This window comes from Pinus tabuliformis, chromosome 1_2 (genome assembly GCF_031772625.1).
Source record: "Pinus tabuliformis cultivar Carrire ecotype Pingquan chromosome 1_2, CPIR1, whole genome shotgun sequence".
Lineage (NCBI taxonomy): Eukaryota > Viridiplantae > Streptophyta > Pinopsida > Pinales > Pinaceae > Pinus > Pinus tabuliformis.
This window is the reverse complement of record NC_142298.1, coordinates 749287798-749312964: the sequence shown is the minus strand read 5'-3', so window position 1 is coordinate 749312964 and position 25167 is coordinate 749287798. Positions and strand designations below refer to the sequence as shown.

General features: G+C 38.9%; 1 protein-coding gene across 2 annotated transcripts in view; it reads left to right on the top strand.

Moving 5' to 3' along the window:
• Positions 1-25167, top strand: part of MCCA (methylcrotonyl-CoA carboxylase alpha chain) — a 388726-nt gene that overhangs the window by 281177 nt on the left and 82382 nt on the right. For both annotated transcript variants that reach the window (XM_089395890.1, XM_089395892.1), the window contains exons 9-12: positions 21641-21745; positions 21844-21980; positions 22187-22418; positions 22650-22810. In XM_089395890.1, coding sequence (XP_089252016.1) covers positions 21641-21745; positions 21844-21980; positions 22187-22418; positions 22650-22810 — 635 coding nt within the window. The remainder of the gene's footprint in view (positions 1-21640; positions 21746-21843; positions 21981-22186; positions 22419-22649; positions 22811-25167) is intronic.

Sequence of the window (25167 nt, the reverse complement as noted above, 5' to 3'; positions counted from 1 at the left end):
TGGGAGGGAGAGCAGATTCTTCAACATGTAGGACTAAAATTGCTCGAGACAAACAATTTTGGGTGGGAGGACTGTAATGTCCCCAATTAGTTGAGCATGGAGATATCATTCCCGCTGCCTAACTTCTCTTTTAGGCCACAAAAGGGGAAAATTTGCTAAGGGTACAAAGGATTTTTTCCGAACTCTACTTTTGAGATTATTATTATTAAATAAAAGGGGGAAAGGTCACTTGGAGAAAATAAGTGACTTTATCAATAAAATAATAAAAAGGGAGTTTCTAGAAGATTGGAGAAGATATGAAAAAATCTTTAAAAAGGGAAAGGAGACTATTTATCTAAGTTACTAGATCCAACCCTCTAGGGTCCAGGATCCACAGATCCATAGATATGATCCGGATCTGCGTAAGTACATCCATGAACTGGTAGCGTAGTGAATACATGATCAACATGTGAAAATTATATCACTGCAACAACTGATTTATTTTACCTACTAATTTCCCGATAAGTTATTTATGAAAATCCTTCCGTAAACTTTAAAATAAATTTTGTTGCAGATATCACATCATAATACAAAAACAAACACATGCACAAGATTTAACACATCGACATAAATATTTTGGACAATCAGTCCTCGGAAAAACCCAATGTGGGAAAGCTGGTGCAGTAAGGGAGGATTTTATTATTCAACAATTCTTCAGTACAATTGGGTGCCAAACTGGCTTACCCAACAGAGAGAAAATTCTTAAGCACTTCTCCCAGTCTCAGCGTCAGCCTCGTTGACCTCTGTAAACCCTCTACGTCAGCCCCTGCCTCTATGCGTCAGTGCTGGGCCTCTCTGCGTCACCCACGCAGGCCCTCTAGTGACTGCGCAGTCTACAGCCTCTGCGTCTGCCTCTCCAACCTCTGCGTTGTTCCCCTAGTGTTGTTCTCGACTCTCTGTTCCGTACTTGCTGCCTCCTGCTGCTCTCTAGACCACTAGTTCGAATTTCTCAGCTAACCCTGCTCCAGAAATTGAACTGACTGGTCTCCCTCAGTGTGTTCTCCAACTGACCCTCAAGCCTCTTCTTATACTTTTCCTGTTGGTCCTTCAACGACCGAGATTAAATCTCTAATCAACGGCTAAGATTAGATTTGGCTTGATCCATGACTTTTGGAACCTTCTAACCCAGTTTTATATTAATACCCATTAATATTTTATTTTTCCTAAGTTTAGACTTAGGAACTCCATTAAAAATATTAATTATTTTAATATCTCCCAAACCGGTTAGAATATGCCCAAACCATTTCTGGGTCTTGGAGATCTCATGTGCTTTAGCCTCTCCACCAATTTTCATGGCTAGAGCACATCCGATGCTACCCCAAATCAATACTCCATCTTTGCGACGACTGTGCTCTAGTAATACTCCACACTGAGCATCACCCTGATTATCTAGCACTGGTTCCTGTGCTGATGCTAGGCCTCCTTGCCCAACATCCTCTACACTGCTGCATCCTGTACTGTTGGCCATGGCTCTATCACTGCCACTGCTACATCTGTACAGTAACTCCCTCTGCATCCGTGCTGCTGCTGGTCCATCTTCCCAACACTGCATCTGCACTGCAAACTCCTTCTCATCATGTTGCATCGTGCTATTGCTGACTGCTACTACACTGCAACATCATACCCATTTCGGCTACTGACATGGATTCTTTATCATCCCCATTTTCTCCTTGAAATAATCAAACTTGGTTCTTCTAAGGGCCTCGGTAAGGATGTCTGCCACCTGATCTCCTGTAGGAGTGTAGCTCAACTGTACAACTCCTCGCTGGACATAGTTTCTAGCAACCGGATATTAATATGCCGGCCCTTGACCGATCGTGAAACACCGGATTCTCAGAGAGCTTGATGCAACTTTGATTATCACACATGACCTTGGTTGCCTCCATCTTTCTTCTGAATAGGTTGACTAGCAATTTTCTAAGTCATATGGCCTCACACGAAGTTGTGCTTGCGGCCATATATTCTGCCTTAGCTGATCTCAGAGCCACGGATTTTTGTTTCCTACTACACCAGGAGGTCATTCCTGATCCAATGTTGAAACAATACCCATAGGTACTTTTCTGATCCATTGAACATCCTGCCCAATCTGCATCAGTAAACCCACTCAATTTGATATCCTTACCCCTGGTGTATAAGAGTCCATAATCGACTGTTCCCTATAAATAGCTGAGAACATGTTTGGCTGCTGCCTAGTCCGCCCTCTTCGGCTCCACCATGAACTGACTGAGGGTGTTGACAGTGTAGCAAATGTCTAGTCCGGTATTGACCAGATACATCAGGGACCCTATGAGCTGCCTGTATAAGGTGGGATTAACATCTTTGTCTTCTGATGCATCAATCTTCTTCTAATTGGTTATCATTGGAGTAGCCATGGGTCTACAGTCCTCCATCCTGAATCTCTTTAGGATTTCTGTAGCATATCTCCCTTGCCCAAAGAAGATCTCCCCCTTTTGCTGCCAAACTTCCAATCCTAGGAAATAATGCATTCGTCCCAAATCCTTCATGTCGAACTCTGTGGCTAGATTCTTCTTGCAGTCCCCTATGAGCCTGGATGATCCTATCAGGAAGAGATCATCCCAATGTTGCACGAAGCGGGGATGAAACGGGGACGCAGAAGCGTCATTTTCCAAAATCTAGGAAGCGAAGCATCTCGGAGCAGATGAGCATGATCCTATCAGGAAGAGATCGTTGCTGATTATCATTTTCCAAAATCTAGGAAGCGAAGCATCTCGGAAGCGTCTATTATATATATATATTTTTTTTTATATTTTTTTGCATTTATATTAAAAAAACATCCAAAATACCAAATTAGTTGTAGAAGACATGAAAACATGCATATTTTTACATAAACCAAGATAGATATGGCATCCATTGTACATCAATGATTAATTATTCCAGCATCAACCATCTACAATCTAGATTCCTCTTCTCTTGTCTAGGCTTTGCCTCTACTTCAATTCTATAGGGATTTTAGTCAACATTGCCTAATTTTGATCAAACAACTTAATCCAAGCCTTATAATATGGTAGAGAAAGCTTAACATGCATGATCAATGATTTTGACTTGAGTGAAGGGTACATAACTGCTAAGGCCATGACAAAGGAGTTCAACAATCAATAACACCAACACTGGGGTACATATAGGTCTTGTTGCTCTTGATTAAATGCCAATCACATGCCCTCATACATGATATAATCCAATGAAACGCCACAATCCCATTGATCCTAAAAACTGTTAAGTTTGCTGAACTTTGAATGGGATATGAAATTCTATTTTCTCCATATGAAGTCTGATGAGGTTGGAACCACTCTCAAACATCCTAAGTCATTTCATGGTAATTTTAAAAATTTAAGTAAAATGATGGAAATGAAAGATAAAGGAGAATGTCACTTTTACTTTAAGAATTTAACATTACCATTAGGGAGCATCTAGGAAGCGTCTAGGGAGCATCAAGGGGTACCTTGGAAGTATTTGGAAAGTGTAGTTCCTCACAAAACAGTTCGAAATTTCCAAAAACAAAAAAACAAAAAAAGTTCCGCGGACATTTGTTCGAAAATGTTGGAGTCCATTATTTGTATGTGTGCATAATTTTCTCAGTTCTTGTGGTTAATTATTTTGTTGTGAAGTTGCAGTAGTGTTTTATTCAATATTTTCCGCAAGCTTATGAAGATAATGCTTTGTTTTTATTATCGGAAGAAAATATTACGGACTCAATGGACTCATCAAAGTTCTTTCACAGATGGATTGCTGCAGCATTTAACAGTAATTTCTTAGCAAAGCATAAGAAACCCTGTAGGCTACCTGGCATACAAGCAGGCTGAGACAAGAAACTTCAGGACCTTAGACTCTCGGACATGAAACTTCAGGACCTTAGACTCCTCTCAACAATGAGCCTTACCTTCAGATTTATAGCTTGAAGGGGGACAAACATCCGAAGAGCGAAAGATTCTAAGTTCCTCAAATCTTAATGACTTAAAAGTAGATTTGTACAACCTAGATTCGGGTATGAGCGGACAGCTCATATTATCTCATCCCTTTTCCTTTCGGAAAGCCAAAGGCATATGGGGACCGAATCTACGGACAAAAGTAAAAGCAAAACAAAATGGGGAGTCAAAACATGTGATCCCACTAAAGCTCCATTATTGTACCTAAAAGAGAATCACAGACATGTGATTTTTGCATTATTGTACTTAAAGTTACACAGTGGAGATTCAAAAACAGGTGAACCCACTAAAGCCTGTCCAATACCAACGTCGATTGGAAAGACAACACAATCATAGGACATAGTATTCGATTTGGGGATGTGAGTAATGCTGGTACCAGAATCTTTCAATCAGATAATTTGAGAAATACTGTACTCATACATCTTTTTCAGATTCCCAAATCTGTGAAGCATGACTATCAGGTGGCTCCAAGAAATTTATGTACTCGAAAGGATTTGATTCTGGATCCACTTGATCATGGAAATTATCATAGCTGGAATGAGCATCATCAGTGCTAGTGGTAATTGTCCTGGCTTTGTAGTGATTGGTGACAAACCATCTGACATGACCACACCTTCTGACTCCTTGGAGGAAGTGGAGATCTTCAATATCAACAATATCTTTTACAGATTTGTACAATATTCTAGATTGATGTGCTGTCGGTTCACTGAACCCATAGATCTTTAGCAGATTTAGAGAATATGGCTTTATGACAAGAGCAGACAGGCCATAGATTTTCCACCATTCAATGAACCAATCCGGAGTAGGATCCGCTTCTTCCATCGTATGAATCGTCCATCCTTCATAGAGAAAAGAGAACTGCATAGACTAAAACAAGTTAGAGGAATAGTTCTGTAAATTCATACCTGCGTAGAATGCTTCTTTCTGCTGGACTTTATCAAAGTTATTCCTGTCAAGATGGTTGTTAAACCGTCTAAAGGTTATGTGGCAACTTTCAATCAAGTCTTCATCATCATCACTTCTTTGAAGCACATAAGAGATGCTTCCAATATGCTCTAAATAGTCCAGGGCTTCTATGGCTTCACTATTCATTTCATCCTGCATTCTTTCATTCCATAGATAAGGAATTCCCATTCTATATCTGATTTCCTTTATAGGGAACCAATTTTCATCATGGACTAATAATGGGACCTCCAAATCATAGTTAATCCATCCTGTTGGGGTTTCTATTTGAACTGAATCTTCATCCCTTCTGATGAAATTACAAGATAAAGAGAGGATTGAATGTTCAGATAGAAATTCACGGCTTAGCATATCAGCAAAGCTGTTCTTGTCTCCTGGTATAAACTCGATGTCAAAGTTGTACTGGCTCAGCTGCATCACCCATCTAACCATAGCCACATCTTCAAATTCACATTTTTGAATGGCATACTTCAAGGCTTGGCAATCAGTTTTTACAGTAAACTTTGTATAAATGACAAAATTCTTAAATTTTTTAATACCAAGGCATACCGCTCTCAGTGCTTTCTTCAAACTGGCCCAATTCAACGGGTTTTTGGCCCAAAGTCCTGAAGCATACTGACAAACTTCGATTTCTTTCTTATCTGTGGGGCTTTTCTGACATAAAACCGTGCCCCAGCCGATATGGCTAGCATCCGTCATGATGATCTTATCCCAACCTTCCTGTATGGGAGACAGAGGCTGGACCTGTCTAACCCTGTCTTTTATTCTTCTGACTGCCTGAGTACAGTCGTCACTCCATGGGATCGGAATTTTCTAGAGTCTCTTATTCAAGAGCTTTCTTTCTTGGGCGCAATGCTTTAAAAATTTTGAAATATAATTCAAACTCTCAAGAAATCTTTGAAGCTAGACCTTGTCCAGAATTTCATCAGGGAAATGGTCCACAAAATGAAGACTTCTCTGAATTACATTGTAGGATCCGTACTGGATATTATAACCCAGAAAACTAATCATGGATCTGAACAATTTCATTTTTGATTCAGACAAAACTATTCTTTAACTCTTTGCAGAAAGATCTTTAAGTGCTTAATATGTTCAGGAATATTATCTGAATGAATTAACAAATCATCGATATATTTTTTGAGAAAATCATCCATTCCTTCAAAAGTTTCGTCCATGATTCTTTGAAATGTAGAGGGTGCATTTATCAAGCCGAATGGCATGATATTCCATTCATAATGGCCTTCTGGCACAGAGAAGGCGGTCTTCCATTTATCTGCTTCTTTTATTCCTACTTGCCAAAATCCAGATTTAAGGTCAAACTTTGAAAATACTTTAGATTTAGAAATTTGGGCAAGTATGGTGGAAGGCTTTGGTAGTGGATAAGCATCATAGTCAAGGATACTATTCAGAGGCTTATAGTTTACAACAAGTTTGGGTTTACCTCTGGCTATCTCTGAATTTATTTACATAGAAGGCAAAGCAGGCAATAGGACTTTTGCTTTTCCTTATAAGCCCTTTCTTCAATAGATCTTTGATTTCTGCTTTGCAAAGTTTCAATTGTTCTGAATTCATGGCAATAGCTTTTGATCTTCTTAATTTGCCACTGAAATCAGATTTAAGAGGAAGTTCAACTTCCTGTTTATTGACGTGCCAGAAAGCATTAGGATCATCAGAACAACACTCTTTGAACTTAGCAATGATATCTGCAATCTCTTTGGCATATTTTCCATTATCAAAATGTTCTTCAGTTTTTAATATTTCCTTTTTGATTTCCATTTTTTCCAATAGACTTTCCATTCTTTCTATCCTTTTCAGCCTATTTGGAGAGTTAGCATTAATGAATGGGAAAAAGATTTCTTTATTGTTCAAGCTGACAAAATATCCATACCTTTGACTAGAACTGTCTAGCTTGGCTCCATGCTTTTCAAAATTTTGGAAGAATGGCGTTCCTAGGTACATTGCACAGTCTATACTTGGAACTATTGGATAAACAAGACGAACACCAGTTTCATCGGTCAGGAATACATCAATTTCAACTTCTGATATTGTTTTAATGTCACCGCTGGCAGTTGTTACTCTTGGGCAAGCAGTTGGTCTCCTTAGATGTGTGCTAGCAACCGTGTCACTCACGATGTTTAGTCGAGGTCCAGTATCCATCAATACCTTCCAGTATTCATACTGTTTCCCGATCCTGACTTTCATCTTGACACAATACATAACATCTTTGTTAAGTATATTACATCCCAAACCAGTCCTTTCGGATTCATTATCAGAATTATCTTCTGGCCTTTTAGATTGATTTATTTGCTCACTAATTGGATTAGTATGAAACATCCAATTTTATAATTTTCCTGATATGGGAGGATTCTGAGAAGTGGAAGCTTCTTGTGCATGCATTAATCTGATGGTCAAATCCTTATGGTTCTCTATGCATAGTCTTTTGTTTTTTTTTACTGTTTTCCTCAGTTTTTTAATTGCTTGGTGTATACTAGGCAAGGTCTGTGGCAGGTCTTCACCAAAGTCTTCATTCTTAAATTGCCTTGTTAAAGCTTTGACTGAGAACAGAGATGTAGGAGGAACATACCCTTTATTTGGGAAGTTCTTTGAACTTGGGGGCGTCTGCTTCAAATGATTCATCAGCAAGGATTTGTACATTTCTTTTATCTGCGGATCTGTTGCTGCCATCATTTGAGTGAAATAGTTCTTGCTTGTTTCTTCATAATCATCCTTCATCATTCTTACTGCATTGCATTGACAGACATCAGGGTCACTGCAATCACAATCTTTACATTCTGTACAATGAGGATCCCTGCATAGTTCTTCTTCAGAAGATGAAGAATAATCAACAAAATTCAAATCATTTTCTGATTCTATATCAGAAGATAATAATTCATCACAACTGCTGGGTAAATCAAAGAAATTGATTTTTCCTTTTTTATTTTTGTAAGAGAGCTTTTTCTTTGAAGTCTCTTTCTTTTTCTTAGGACAATGGTTTGCAGTATGTCCCTTTTCATTGCAGTTATAGCAGATGATCTCTTTTTCTTTAGAAAACATTTCAGTATGTTTATATGGCTTTTTCTTGAAATGTTTTTTCTGTGAGACTCGGGATGACTGGGAAATATTTTTTGAATGCTTCTTATGCTTTCGTCTTCTCCCCTCAAAATTGCCAGGCTTTCCGAGATGCCATTGCTTACATAACCACTGGTAACCATGTGGTTTTTTGGGATTTGTAGCAGCACGAGCAATTTTCATTTGGGAACAGAGTTCCACAATGACAGCTTTTACAACTTGCCGAATAAGTCCAAACTTGTAATCTCCGATTTTACCTGGGAGCTTATTCACAATTGCTGGGGAAACCCAATGTGGAAGAGAAGAAACAAAAATTTCTTTCCACTTTGGTTCCAGAATGAGATCTGGGGATAGAGTATGGAGCCGATGAAGAAATTCATTGAAATACTCATCAAAATGTTGCATATTATGCAGCTTCATGGCCAACAAAGTAATTGTAGTAATTTCATTGGTTATCTGTGGGAAACCAATAAAATTAACAGTGATACCATACAAAAGTCTTCCTATCATATTGTTAACAGGAAGATGTGTGACTGGATCCATGTAAGTGCTTCCATCGTCATTTGTAACGACTGATTGTTCCCATGATGGAAGCAAATTTGGCTCTTTCAATGTTTCGGCTTTTAACCAGGCATCTAAGGTTCCTTCAAATCCACCAATGATTCTCCTGGTGGCATTTACAGGACCAATATCATCAGCTAGATAGGTTCTGTAGCAAACTAACATTGAATGTAACACAGACATTACTTCGGCCTCTGTACAGTTGTCTATGTTCCATGAATAAGTGGAGTTGGCTGACCAGTCCTTATGATATTCTGACTTCATCAGATCTCTGCGATCTGGGGCAGGATCCCAAGTGCTAGTCCACTTAGATCTTGATGAGGTAGCATTGACTTGAGTATCAGCAAGATCATCAGAATTTATGATACCAAAATGTTCTTTATCCTGAGTAGAAAAATTATTTATGCATGCTTCAAGATCTTCTAATTCAGGAGAAAGTTCTATCTTATGAATACCAGTATCATGATCATCTTTTGTCTTAGAAGTTTCAACATCTTCTTCACCAAACAAAAATTCAGAGAGACTACTCCTAGTTTGTTCTTCTGGTTCTTTCTGGATTTTCCCAAAGAAACTAGGATTAGCAAAAGGTGAGTACTGGAAAGTAGAGCTTGGTGGAGGAAAGTTTATTGAACTTGGTGCTTTAATCAAACTTTCCACTGATGAAGTTATGGAGTATGGGACTGAAGCTTTCGGATCTGAGAATAGAGTAGAAGACTTATAAGCCTCTGCACTAGGCTTTTTCTTTAAAGAGTCTACTCCTGAGGAAACAACCCATACTTGTTTCTTAATTATGTCAAGGCTATGGTTAACCTTAACAATTTCTTTTCCATGAGCAACTGCTGCTTCATGGATTTTCTTCTCTGTTTGTAGAGAGAGTTTGTCTAGACTTTGAGCGATTGCTTGATCATTCTCTGTCAGAGTTTTGATGCTCTCATTTAGACAGACAGTGTTGTAATCTTGCTTCTGGAGAACTCTGCCAAGCATTGTTTTCATTTCTGAACATGCAGTTTCTATGGAAGCAAATTCTTTTCTGAGATATTTTTCTAAACTAGACAATGCCAGATTTGTCTAGTTTGTGGCTGCTACTGATTCTTTAGCAGACAAAGAAGGATCATCAAGATGGGAGGGAAGTAATTTGTACATTTTTCCATCTTGCTGTCTTATTACAAAATTTTTCCATGGAGGAAACTCTGTTTCTGTTTCAAGTACAGAACCATCCATGAGTTCCCACTTATGCTTGCTAGGACTTCCGGTCCTAATCATATTTACATTAAACTGCAAGCATATATCTTTGATCAAATTTTCTCCTTTTACTGTCACAGCTACCAATGACTTTGGAATATTTGGTTTGGATAGCATATTCTGGATTTTAGGATGAAAGACTGGAGCTTGCAGAGGAGATGGAATAACTACTCTGTTTTTCTCTAATTTTTCTTCAATAAATTTTTCAGGTTCTATTATTCTCTTTTGTTTTGCCTCATTTCTGAATTGTTTAATCAAAGAATCTTCTACCTGATTTATAGAAGGGTAATACCATTCATAGAATGATATCCACTGATTTTGAGCTTGCATCCAAGCTTTCCATGCAACATCATTCTGCTGATTGAATTCTTTCCTATCCTGTTTTTCTAGAAGTACTTCCTGCATATATAAGTGTTCCTTTTCATGTGTATAGATGTCCCAGTTGAACATCTTCTTCTTCCATGCATCTTCTGGGTCATATGGCCCAATTCCCTTGAATATTTTTAAGAAGGCAATGATTTCTGAGTCAGAGGGAATTTCAACAGATTTAGGAATCTTATCAATTAGACTTCTTCTGTAGGAAGGAATAACAGAGGTATTTACAAAACCAAGACCACGAGAGGTAGTCGAGGAGACAGAATCTATAAGAAGTTCTTCCTGAACATTAAAGAATGAGACTTTTTTATAACTTTGTTCAGAAGAATCAGATGATGGTACAAATCTGATCATATTTACACGATGGTGATCTGAAGATTCTCCATGCGGAGTGGGAGGATCTGAAGAAAACTGACAAAAAGTCTTCGAGCAGTGCGGATGGTCACAGACAGAGCTGAAAACTGGATTTGGATTTGATTGTACAAAAAGTTTTCGAAGTGACTCGTAGACTGCTGGATCAATTACAATTTGCTGTGGAGACTGTACAGGGTGTAATTGATTTGTAGGGACGGATGTAGGAATAGTCGTAACAGAGGGTCCACCACGCTGGACTGGCTGAACTCTGGGAAATCTGGTAATGACTTGATCAGCTGTCTCAGTGATTATGGATTGGGCAACAACAACAGGTTTAAGAGTTGGTTTTTTCCAATTAGTGACCCAATCATCAGGAGGGGTGAGTGCCCTTCGAGAAACATAAACAGGAGCAACAGGGTTGCAGGCAGAGTCATACTGTATAAGAGTAACAGTACCAGATTCTTTTTCAGGGGAGTTCAATACTGCAGGTATGGTGGTATTATAAAACCGAACACACGTTATATAGAAAATGGACAAATTTTTTGCTTTAGATCTGAAGCCTTCATATCCTTGGGTCTGTACACCTAAAGTGAGACACTTCAGAATGTGAGGGTCATCAAGTGCGACAGAGAAATCTGGATATACATCATACTGGACTGGGCCATCAGACAGGCTAGTCTCAATTCCTCCTATTAAGGCTTGCGTAAAGGATGTCCATCTATTATCTAGTAGTGCAGAAAACAAAAAAGTTTGTTGGCCTTTTCTATGTAATGCATTAAGGCCTACTCTCACCATCCCGAGATGGACATACTGGTAACCAGACTTAAGGGCGGCTTGGATGTGTCGGGGCTCGAGAAGTGGGATTGTCATCATAATATTAAGATTTAGTTCAGTCTTAACTGCAATAGTATTTAAAATTTCACAACTACTGGGTGTCTTTTGGATTGTAATCATGCATTCAACAACTTATGCTATATCTCCATGCCTAAATGTGGCCTCAATTCTTCTGGTAGACACAACTTGTGGGCTACCATTTTCCATGCCTCTGAACACCACCTTACTGCCATTAGGGGCTTCAAATTCCATTTCCATTACTTGGTAGTCCATAGTGTGCTTTCCCAATGAACATAGCCATTGAACCCCTAATACCAAATTGATATCCACAGGTCTATTACATAAAAATCACTAGTGAATTAGCAAGAGTTACATTCAAACCTAGAATCATTCATGTACAATCTAGGTTTTACCTGTCTGCTACAATTACATCAAGGCCTTCAAACTCTTCTGTGGGAAGCAATGTTGCAGGAAACATCCCCCCCTCGGATCTAACCACCGAATCGCAGTCTGTACGGATGCGTCCAGGAAGCGCCTCTCGAAATGCGCTTCCGAAATTCTGAAACGCGTTTAGGACTGATAATGACGCTTCCTAGAAATTTCAGAAGCGTCCTTCCGAAATGCGTTTCGGAATCTCCGAAGCGCGTTTCGTACGGCGCTTCGGCCGTACGAAGCGCGGCGCTTCGGAGGCCGAATCGTACGGTTCCCATACGATTCCGTACGCGCTTCGAAAAAGTGCACTGCGCGGCCTAAAAAAATCGGTTTTATTTTTTATTTTTTGGTGAGTTTGCTTGTTGGGGTGGGTCCACCTTGGGTTAGGGTGAGGAATAAAGGCAAAAAAAACATAAAAAAAATATAAATATAGCAGATGCTCCCTCATGGTAATGTTAAATTCTTAAAGTAAAAGTGACATTCTCCTTTATTTTTCATTTTCATCCTTTTACTTAAATTTTTAACATTACCATGAAATGACTCGGGATGTTTGAGTCTTTGAGAGTGGTTTCAGCCTCATTGGACTTCATATGGAGAAAATAGAATTTCATATCCTATTCAAAATTTAGTAGACTTTAACAGTTTTCAGGAATTCATGATCAATGGGATTGTGGCATTTCATTAGATTATATCAAGTATGAAGGTATGCGATTAGCATTTAATCAAGAGCACCAAGCCCTATATGTACCCTAGTGTTGGTGGTGTTAATTGTTGAACTCCTTTGTCACGCCCTTAGCAAAAAATTACCTTTCAATCAAGTCAAAATCATCGATCAAGCATGTTAGGCTTTTTCTACCATATTTTAAGTCTTGGATTAGGTAGTTTGATCAAAATTGGGCAATGTTGACTAATATCCCTAGACAATCGAGGTAGAGGCAAAGGCTAGACAAGAGGAGAAGAATCTAGATGATTGATGCATCTAAATGGTTGATGCTCGAATAATTAATCATTAATGTACAATGGATGTTATATCTATCTTGATTTATGCAAAAATATGCATGTTTTCATGTCTTCTACAACTAATTTGGTATTTGGGATGTTTGTTTTGAGTATAAATGCAAATATATATATATATATATATATATATATATATATATATATATATATATAGCAGACGCTTCTGTAGACGCTTCGCTTCCTAGATTTTTGGAAAATGACGCTTCCGTGTCCGTGCTTCCAAAAAACGTCCCCATTTCGTCCCCGTTTCGTGCAACATTGGTGGGAAGTCCACTCTTTGCTACTAATGTTCCATCAATGAAGTTATGTGTAGCTCCTTCGTCAACCAATGTTATGATGCATTGTCCCTTGACGACTCCCTTGATCCTGAAGGTGTAATACTTAGGGGTTCCAGATAGGGACGCAATCTTAACTTGCGGTCAAGTTTTCTTCTCTTTGCATGGTTTTTCCTCTTCTTTAGCTTCCTCATGGGATTGTTCTTTCTTTGGGCTGCTAGGCTCATCTTTTGGGGTGGGTTCTCCTTCTTCCTCATCATCAGAGACCACTTCGATGTAGTGGATCTTTCCTTTGCCTAAACAACGATGTCCTAGCTCCCATGGCTCCTTGCAATTAAAACAAAGCTTCTTTCGCCTTAGTTCACTTCGGGTTTCCTCATCCAACCTGTCCCTTTTGGGCCAATCTCATTGAAATGGTTTCTTCTCCTTATCTTTCTAAGGGATGAGAGGCTTGGACGGGGCCTTAGATTTGGTTGCTGCATTTCCTATGTCTCAAGTCTTCTTGATGGCATCTTGGAGGGTCGCGGGATTGAATGCCTTGACCCAACCTTGTAGGGTTTGGCTAATGCCTTTGCGAAAAGCATGACTAATCGTTCTTCAGATATGTCTATCACCATGACCATGATTTGTTCGAATTCTCCAATAATTTATTTGTGCAATCAAGTTTATTTAAGTTGTGCCAATTCATTAGAGTGTATGTCTGAGTTCTTCTGATCAAATCTATCTATCAACCTTTGCGTAAAGTCTACATAAGATGTGATGATTGCATATCCCAAAGTGACTAGTCCATGATACCAACAATCACGTTCGTCTCCTTCTAAGTGTAGTGTCATGAATTGGATGACGTCAACTTCTAACATAGGGTTGAGTCGGAAGTAGGTGTCCAATTTTTGCACTGAAGACCATGTTGAACACTTAGATGTTCAATCAACTGAGGGGAGAGAAAGTTTACTTACCTTACGCATTAGGTCAGAATTCTGTTGTTCCCTGGGTCTATTATGGAATCTGATATTGCTATATTCCTGTAAAGTTAGGGCTGCACGAATGTTTTCTTCTAGTGTTGCATACTCTCGAAAATAGTCATCAACGAGTCTATTTTGCTCAATTGCTTTTGGGGCCGTCATTGCTTGATTCATAGTTGCGGGGGAGCGCCCCCCCCCCCCCCCCGCACCCGCTCCCAATCCGCGCTCCGGGCGGGAGCGACTCGGGAGCGCGCTCCCTAAAAAAAAATTTCGCTCCCTGCCTTTTCGGGAGCGTTTTGCCTTTTTTGCATTTTTTTTTTTTGTAGTAATGTCCGAAATGCAATTTTTTTTGAAAGAAACAAATAGTTTTTGAGTGGGGCAGCTTAATGATCAAGTCTAGGCCCTAGTATTGATATGTTATTCATGGTAATGTTAAATTCTTAAAGTAAAAGGATGAAAATGAAAATTAAAGAAAATGAAAATGAAAATTAAAGAAAATGTCACTTTTACTTAAATTTTTAACATTACCATGAAATGACTCAGCATGTTTGAGAGTGGTTTCGTCCTCATTGGATTTCATATGGAGAAAGTAGAATTTTAGATTTCATTCAAAATCCGCAGACTTATCAGTTTTTCAGGATTTCAGGATTGGGGATTGCAATGTTTCCATTGAATTTTGTCATGTATTAGGGTATGGAACTCGTATTTAATCAAGAGTACCAATCCCTCTATGTACCTTGATGTTAGTGACATTGGTTGTCGAACTCCTCTATCATGACCCTTCTAAAAATGTACGCATCACTCAAACAAAATCTTGACTTGACATGCTATGCTTTTTCTATCTTATGTTAATGCTTAGAGGGTGATATTAATGACAAAGATCCCCATACAGATACAAAGGTAATGACAAAGATACCTCTGGATATTAATGCTTGGAGGGTGATATTAATGACAAAGATCCTGATTTTGCAACAAGACTAAAAAATTAGACATTTCTCGTGGTGGCAAGAGGCCCAAGCATAAGAAATAGATAATAGATTTACTTCTCTTTTCTAGTTTCTAGTAGCTTTTATAACTATTGACTCTTTCATATTTATTATGATATTTTTTTAAACAATATATGACAATTTAAGTTTGAAGTTGGCAATTATAACTCATTAGTAATGAATTATGAATATGATGCTTCATGAAAGTTGAAAGTTGTTTCATTTCATTTCATTTTATAACATTTCATTTCATGTTAGATATTATTTGTTGTAATGGTTACACTTAGCTTACAAGTACAACTTTGGTGATCAATGATGATAAATGTTATATATTGAATTTTGAAAGCTTGAAACTTTAAGATTGATGAATCATGAGACTCAATATGTTGTATGTTACTATGTTACTAACTTGCGGACGTGGTTGATGAAGATTATAACTTCTAGATGATTGTTGTTATATGGTTCAATCTATGCTTTTTTATGTTTTTTATATCTAATTCATCATTCTACATGTTTTTGTTGACATATATGTATCAAAAATTAAAAAATATAAAATATATATATATATATATATATATATATTTTTAAAAAATCGCTCCGGGATTCGCTCCCAAACCAGTAGCTTCTGAAAATGGTCGCTCCCGCTCCCGTTTTCGCTCCCGCTCCCCGCTCCCGCTCCCCGCTCCCGCTCCCGCTCCCAAGTAACATGGGCTTGATTATTTATAAATTGAGGAAGTAACGTTTGTGACTTCTGCTGTTGGTTTCCTTGGTGTTAGTGTGTACATGAGGATCGGGGTTATGGTCATTGTTACCTTCACTGGTGGTCCTAATGTTGCCAACAACGTTTAGGTTTCCTAGGAGTTGAGCCATTCACTGATTGAATTGTTGTTGTCCTTGAGCTAATACTTGAGCTATATCTTGTTGCCATTGAATCAACTGTTGTCCTCACAGTAATATGTCGGTCATTTGCTGTTGCCCCTGGAGTATTGCATTTAGCAAGATGGCAGGATCCTTTTCTCCTTTCCCTGATCTATCCCCCATGGTTGAACGATGGGTGTTTCTTTTCTTTCTTACTATGATGTTGCTAGTATTTACAGGAAGCAGTGTTGTGGGGGAGCCCCCCCCCCGATCCCGCTCCCAATCTGCGCCCCGGGCGGGAGTGACTCGGGAGCAGGTCGGGAGCGCGCTTTCGGAAAAAAAATTCACTCCCTGCCATTTGCCAGATCGAACTCGGGAGCGTCGCTCCCATCATTCCCGGAGCGATTTCTATAGCTCGGGAGCGGTTGGGGAGCGACCGCTCCCGAGCTACAAAAAACGCTCTCGACGGCCAAAAAATCGAGTAGAACAAAGTTGCACAGAAAAGAAAAAAAAAATTTGTCGGAAAAAAAAAGCCGCCGTTGGGAAAAAAAAAAGGGAGGGAGGGAGGGAGGGAACCTCCAATGAATTCATTATTTTAGAAATTGTGTGAGTGAGAGTGAGAGTGAGAGCAAGAGAGAGTGAGGAGCAAGAGAGAGTGAGGGACAAGAGAGAGCAAGTGAGAGTGAGAGCAAGGAGTAAGGAGCAAGGAGAGAGCAAGTGCCAAGAAGCAAGGAGCAAGGAGCAAGGAGAGATTGGAGGCCAAAGAGGTAGGCTCTATTCTAGCAATTTTTTTTTAATGTTCATTACTAAATAAATAAATAATTTTTTTTCTCCCATGGACCCATTCCCATTCCATTTTTTTGCAGATTCAAAACTTCAAATTTCAAACATCATGGTTATATTTCTTGGCATTTTCTTCTTCTTGGTTCCTTTTTTGGTTATTATGGTGCTGGAGAGTAGAAAAAGGAGGGTTGAAAATGAAGAAGGGGATGAAGAAGTGGGTCATAGTGGATTTGATGAAAACCCCAGAGAGGAGGAGTTGGAGGAGAGTGAACATGAGTCTCAAAAAAATAAACAAGACCAAACTCCATTGTGGAAATATGTTAATAGGCCTGAAGCAGGGAAAGGGGGTGGAACCACTAAATTTCATTGCCCCCATTGCAACAATAATTACACAGGTTCATACACTTGTGCCAAAAAGCACCTTTGCGGGAAAAGGCCTTGGGATGGAGATAAACAAATAGGAATCAAAACTTGTACAGGTGTGTCAACAGCAGATAGAGCCAAATACATAAGGGAAGAGGAGGAAGCCCAATACAAATCTAAAAAATCAAAGGGTTTCTTTGAACCAAGCTCACAATCACATGCACAAAGAACTCCTTCAGCATCCTCCCAAGGCAGTGGATATGGAGGCACAGGGTCACCAAGCTTAAGGCGTAGAAGCATATCAGATTTCCTTGATGAAGCGTGTAGGAATGATGTGGATTCAAAAGTTTACAGGTTTCTCTATGCATGTGGGATACCATTCAATGTTCTTCGCTCACCTTATTGGCACGAAATGGTTTCTGCGATAAATGATGCCCCTAAAGGATACAAGAGCCCTGGGTATGACAAGGCTAGAACCGTTGGACTTGATAATGAAAAAGCAAAAATATCACATTCTTTGAATAGAATGACAAGTTCTTGGACTGACCACGGGGTGTCCATTGTATTTGATGGATGGACAAATGTAAAAGGCAAGCCATTGGATAAGTGTTCGTGCTGTGTTTGTTAGTGGTGCCATCTTTCTTTCAGCATATGATTACTCAGACAAGTTCAAGACCGACATCAACATTGCAGAACCATTACTTGAAACAATTGACCGTATTGGGCCATACAATGTCATCCAAGTCATCACTGATAATACTCCTAATTGTAAGGCAGCGGGAGCAATTATTGAGGATAAATACCCCAACATATTTTGGTCTGGGTGTTTGGTTCACACAATGAACTTTTTGATGCATGATATTGTTAAGAACAAAAACGAACAATACAAATGGATTGGTGATTTGTAGAAGAGAGGCAAAGAAATGATAAAATTTATTACAAATCATAGCAATACCCATGGGCTTTTCCGCAGTCACTCAAGATTGGAGTTGTTGAAGATTGCGGGGACTAGATTTGATAGCTATTACCTCACCTTCAGGCGTCTTTTGAAGGTAAGAGAGTCATTGGCTAGCATGGTATCAAGTCCACACTGGCAGGTATTAAAGGAAAGGGCTACAAATGCAACTGACAGGCAAGGTTTTGAACAGGTGGAGGAGACCGCTCTTGATGGTATGTTTTGGGCATGTGCGAGGCAAGTATTGGATTTCACCGAGCCCGTTTATCACATGATTCGGTTTGTAGATATAGATAAACCAGTGATTGGCAAGGTGTATGAGCAGATGGATACCATGTTGGGGCAAATAAAAGATATTGTTCATAAAAATGATCCCAACTTGTATAAACTGATTCACGATTGTGTGTGTATACGGTGGGATAAACTTAATGTTCCACTACATTGCTTGGCGTATATCCTTACGCCAAAATACTACTCTGCATCTTGGTTGGGCCAACCTACACCAGGGGGTGGGATTAGGGTCAAACCCCATATAGATGAAGAGGTATCTACAAGATATTTACAAGCATTAGACAAGTTGATGCTTGACAGGGAGGAATGTGCTAGTCTGCGTCTTGAATTAGGCAGATACTTCAGTTGCATTGGTTTGTTTGGTACCTTTCATGCAATGGAAGATAGAGACAGATTTGATGCTCTCACATGGTGGGAAGCATATGGCGGCCAGGGACTTTTGCCAAAATTGGCAAAAAAAGTTCTGTCATAGGTTGTAAATACTTCTTTTGCAGATAGGTGTTGGAGCACCTACAACTTCATACATAATGTGAAAAGAAACAGACTCAATGAAAACCGGGCAGAAAGCTTGGTTTATGTGCACTACAACTTGAGGTTGTTGAGTCATTACTGTGATCGGGCTTATGAGGATCCAACATATAAAATTTGGGACAACCACCCAGAGGATGATAATTTGGAGGATGGCACTATACATCTTGAAGAACTGGAAGCGGAACTTATGAGAGAGGAAGATGAAGTAACAACCATGCCACCTCCACCATCCAGTAGCAGTGCTCGAGTTCCGAGTCTTGTTCCTTTGTTGTCGCCGCCTCCATCTACATCCTCATGTGGAGGGCATGTGCCTTCTGGTTCTGGTCGTCGACCTGTGCGGGAGGAGACTCCTAGAAGACCACCACGACCTGCTCATACATCAGACACTTCTCGTGGAAAGGGCCACATGAAGTCGTAGATAATAGATTTACAATTTACTTGTCTTTTCTAGTTTCTATTAGTTTTCATAATTGTTGACTCTTTCATATTTATTATGATATTTTTTGTAAACAATATATGACAATTTAAGTTTGAAGTTTGAAGTTGGCAATTATAACTCATTGGTAATGATTCTGAATTATGAATATGATGCTTCGTGAAAGTTGTTTAATTTCATTTCATTTTATAACATTTCATTTCATGTTAGATATTATTTCTTGTAATGGTTAAACTTAGCTTACAAGTACAACTTTGGTGATCAATGATGATAAATGTTATATATTGAATTTTCAGTTTTGAAAGCTTGAAGTTGAAACTTTAAGATTGATGAATCATGATTCACAAGACCCAATATGTTGTATGTTACTAACTTGTGAACGTGATTGATGAAGATTATAACTTCTAGATGATTGTTGTTATATGGTTCAATGATCAATCTATGTTTTTTTTATGTTTTTTATATCTAATTCATCATTCTACATGTTTTTGTTGACATATATGTATCAAAATATAAAAAATATATATATTATATAAAATCGCTCCGGGATTCGCTCCCAAATCGAGAGCTTTTGAAAATGTCGCTCTCGCACCCGTTTTCGCTCTCGCTCCCTGCTTTCGCTCCCGCTCCCAAGTAACACTAGCAGGAAGCATACAAGGCTCATGAACTCACAAGTTGGCAGGATGCTTGTGCTCTAATACCACTATAATATTGTAAGGAATTTTTTTGCCCGAGTTTTTATTTTCCTTCAGTAACTAGGGTTTCAAAAATTCCTTTTTTATATAAACCATTCAATTGAACACAAATAATAGAATTCTTAATCAATAGTTCCAACTTTCAATATGAAATAATCCCAACAATATAATCCAATAGTTCCATCAACTAATGCAATAGATGTAGTCCAAACATACCCTTGTAAATTCAACAATACAATAGAGAGCTGATTTTTTGGAGCAGACTAATACTACAAAATTCAAATACCCTAATTACCTCAGGTCTGTGCTTCCTCTTTTTGCCTTTTATCACTACCACAATATCGGGTCTATTACAAATCAGGTACCTCGCACTTCCTTAGAAAAATTTCTATCCCGCTATAGGACTCGCACTCTATTCCCAGACTCTGGATCTGTGGAGTTGGCTTCAGAATGTCAGCTTTAAGTGTCTTAGACCCCACCTCAGCTTAAAATGTCTTGGATCCTGTGTTAGATATGAACTTTCAGTGCTTCAGATTCCAAATGGGCACGACTCCTATAGGACTTCGGATCTTGTGAGTCTGTCAATTGAATAAACCACGAAGTTATATTAGATGGGTCTCTCTTAGGCTCAGGAAAAAAACACGACTTCTTGCCCTAGGGATCTCGGACCTGCCTCAGATGAACACTTCAGTACTTCACTCTCCAGGAGGTTTCAACTACCTCAAATTGACCTCGGCCTGCTGTAGACTAGTAAGAATTTAGGTCTCAGTTAGAATATGGTATTTCGTTGCCCAGGGTTATCATTTTGTGTAGTAATTCAACTATGTAAGGAGTGTCTACCTCAGGGTTTTGCATTCTACCTCAGAATTAACTTTTGTTACCTCAAGCGAGTTTTCGGGCCTCATAAGAGAATGTGGACCTCCCTTTTTAAGCCTTCCTTTTTCCAGCAAACCCTTGATATGCTCAAACAAAATTCTTCCCTGCTTGCCAAAACATAAATAGAAAGAAAGAAAAAAAAGTTTATCAACTAGGGTGGAATCTTTCACCACTGAAATTGATAGGTTTGAAGGGTTCTTAAAACCCTTAGAGCTAAGCTCAAGAAAACAGACGAATTGATTCACAATTGATGATGCCTTGTTTGATCTCAACCCTCTTCTATTTATAAATTTTTCATGGGCTTCACAAATGTGGGGGGTTGTGTGTGTAACCCCTAATTTAGCCCCATCCGACCCAATTTTTGCCCAATATTTCCCCAACATAGGAAAAATTGGGTTTTTAACCCTTTAACAAGACTATAGCCTACGGGGTCAGATAGGCTATTTCGTCTTCCATTAGCCATCAATTTGGAGAGGACATTGCATAACTTATTTTCAACTTTTTATCTATATCTCTCATTTCTTGTCCTATTATAATAGTTGCAATCAATTGTGGAACTTTAGTAATTCAGTTCAAAGAGTACCATTCCATTCAATATTGAGCATAAGCAGGGAGTACAATTTGGAAGTGATCTTATACTTTACCAGTTATCTCTTACCATAAAATTATTTGAATAACACTGACGAAGAACATTAATTCTTGCTCTAGATTTTGACACTCATACATCTGCATGAAAAATGGGATAAGAATGTTTTCAGAGAGCTGACAATTTGTACTTATCTACTGATATGTTGTAAAGGCCATGCCTTTGAGGCACGCATCTATGCTGAAAATGTTCCTAAAGGCTTTCTACCAGCAGCTGGACTTCTTAATCATTACTGCCCTCCACTTGCATCGACAAAAGGTATTAAGAAAACTAAGGCTTTGTTTGGTACGATAATATGATTTCATACCCAGGTGTTTAATTAGTTTTAAGATCAACTTACCTACATCATTGCACAGTTAGAGTTGAGACTGGAGTTAAAGAAGGGGATACAGTAAGTGTGCATTATGATCCGATGATAGCTAAACTAGTAGTCTGGGGAGAAAACCGAGCAGCAGCATTGGTTAAATTGAAGGACTGCCTGTCAAAATTTCAGGTATTATAAGATAGTAGCATTATCTATTCACATATGTTTCTTCTGATTGAGTTGTTCCGTGAAGCATGTTGACTTTTTACTTAGTATTGCAGGCGTACTGAGCATTTTCATAAAAATGTACTACTATTATGTATAATAATCTGTTCATATTGTTCTTATCCAGAATAATGTGGAAGTATTGATTACCATAATGGATAATATTCCAGGTTGCTGGTGTACCAACCAATGTTAACTTCCTCCAAGGCCTGGCTGGCCATTGTACCTTTTCAAGTGGCCAAGTTGAAACAAATTTCATAGAGCACTTCAAGAGTGATCTGTTTCCTGACTACAACGAAGAGTTAGTCAAATGTGAGATGGAGGATGCTAAATTTGGTGCAGCTTTGGCCGCTGCATGTCTTTGTGAGCGTGAACAAGTGGAAGCCAATGGTCTCTCCAAAGGTAATTTGACAAACTTGCTTATAGATAGATTCTTCCTAGAGTTTTTAAGCACCTGTGGTGATTAATTTATTGGATATGGTGTCCTCAATGATGCAAATATCCATTCAGTTGTGGCCAGTGCTTCATTTAATGATTAATCAATCTGATTATTTTGTTTGTTGGCTAAATGCATTTTTTTGCCTATTCAGTTTTGAGCATTTGTGACTCTTCCAATGTTTGATGTAAATACAGGGAGATTGGCTTCATTATGGTATGCTGCTCCAGCTTTCCGAATCAACCATACACTGAAGCGTGCTATCCAGCTAAAATGGAAGAGTGAAAGAATTGACATGGACTCCATACCTGTGGGAATTCTTGTAACATATGGAAAGGATGACATGTACTGTGTTGAGGTACTTGGTGTTTCAGGAACAACTACATCACAACATAGAATTTGTATTTTGTTCTTAACAACCTTCTCAAAAGTAAATAAAGGTCAACAAGAATGGGCATGAGGGATCTGATTGCAAATATAATAGTGCAAATTTTTTTTTGACTTGAATTTACCATGTCAATAACATAAAATAATTTTAGAATTGTCCACAAATGATCATGTAATAGGTCAATGGGATTTAAGATTACAATCACTGTCCACTAAATAGTGGAATTGTCTAGAACATTCCCAGGTCCAAAATTTTACCGAAGTGCAAGATATATAAATGATAGTAAAAGAAATAAAAGAGCAGGGGATTGGAAAACCTAAAAGGCTTGAGGCCTGTTGCCACACAATCTAGTAGGGGTCCTAGGAGGGGCACCTAAGGGACAACTACTAGACCAAATGACAACAATGGGACAAAGACCCACTATGACCTCAGTCAGTGTCCCCTGCTCTTTACAAACTTTCATTGATGGGAGGAGCCTGGTATGAAGGAAACCACAAGGATGATACGGTCAATGAAAAGGTAAAAAGTGATTCACAAAGCCCATTCAAAGGAGAGTCTCAGATAATGGCTTGATTGCTTTGAGAGCAAGATAATGGCTCTCCAAGAAAGGCCTAAGAGGAGGCCTAGACCTAGGTGAAAGGGATACTCAATAGAGGAGATACACCCAAGTCAATGCTTCCTAGGGAATGGGAAAGACATCTCTTAAGGTTATGTAAGATAACAATCATGTGAGGGTTTTGGGACCACAAGAGAGACCTAAGGGGGTCTAAGCAAGGCCTAGGGTTTATGAAATTTAAGAGAAAATAAGATGCCTAGGTCAAGCAAGGATGATAGGGGTCAAAGAATGATTACTTCCAATGAGTTTTCAAAAGAAAATGACCCTAGGAATGTTGCTAATCAAGATAGGTGAAGGATAGAAACGGTTTTGGAGATAGGGCTTGAGATTTTTCTCAAACTAGCCACGGGAATTGCCTCAAATTTGGAGGGCGCTTGGAGGACTCACCAACGCAGTTGCCTACCAACTTGCTCTCAAAAACTGACCTTGTATAACAAGTCTTGCTATGCCCTATTTGGCCTTCTAGGGTTAGGGCAGAAAGAGGGAAAAAGGTAAAAGAAAAGGGTTTTGAAGGTGATCAACAAGGATTAGGACCCAATGCCTTGACAATTGGGAGAAATGGAGTCGAGATTGACATTGATGAAGGAACTTTGCTCTATCAAGGAGTCCTAAGCAACTTTTCGCTAACCCTAATGAGGCAACAACACAACAACAATGGAATTTACACTTTGTTTCGCAAGATAATGGAGTTTCAAGGTTTGCAAGACAACACAAGCCTCTAGGAACATTAATTTGCTATGTCTAACATGTAATGCATACAATACTTCACAATCCCATTGTTTCATGAATTTCACATCAAATTAGGAGAAGATAATGACAAGATAATCCATACATTAATCATGTGACAAAATAAAGAAATACCATCAAAAATAGCACTTACAAGATAAAACGAATATATACATCCATCATATTTGTAAAATAGAAGCTCCAAGGTAAGATAGCAAAGATACAAACATCAAAACGCATCAAGAACAGCCAATTTTGTCCATCAATTGTAGGTCCAAATTCTTTTCACAAGAGAAATCCCAATGCAAATGATGATGAGTTACAAATGAGGCTTTATTTTATTTATATTAGCCTAATAAGCCCCTAAAAACAACTTTAATGCGTAAAATAACAATCTAATCAGTGACAAGCCCACCAAATAGCTCAAAAGTACAAAATAAGCCTTCCTAATGAGGCCGAAATGATAGAAAAGTGGTGCAAAGGGCCATTGGAAGGCCTAGACAAGTCCTCCATGTGCTAATATGAATAGGAGGGCTCTCATAATGATGACCAAGGGGTTGGCCCCTTGGTTTCCACACAAAACATCTGTGGTGCTCCCAAGTGGCTGTGGGGCACACTAAATGGTCTCATGGGTCTCCAACTGGATCAAACATGTCAATGCTCCATGAATAAGGGCTAGAATGATGATAAAAGCCCTCCCTGTCTCCTTGGGTGAGACAAAACCCCATTTGGGCCCTGGATCAACTATCAAGTGTCTAGTGCAAGAATGTGGACGACTGGGCAATGTGGTGCAAGTGCATCATCATCTTTGCATGAATGGGCACAAACAAGTAATAGGTGGTACTGAAAAATCCCATGGTGTTGCAATCGATGCTTTGCTGTGTAGGAGGCCCATGGCTCTCATCGCTCACTCTACAAGTGCCATCATGACCCTTTGGAGGGCTTGGATCCCGTATAGGGAGGCCAAGCCAAAGATGAAGACCCA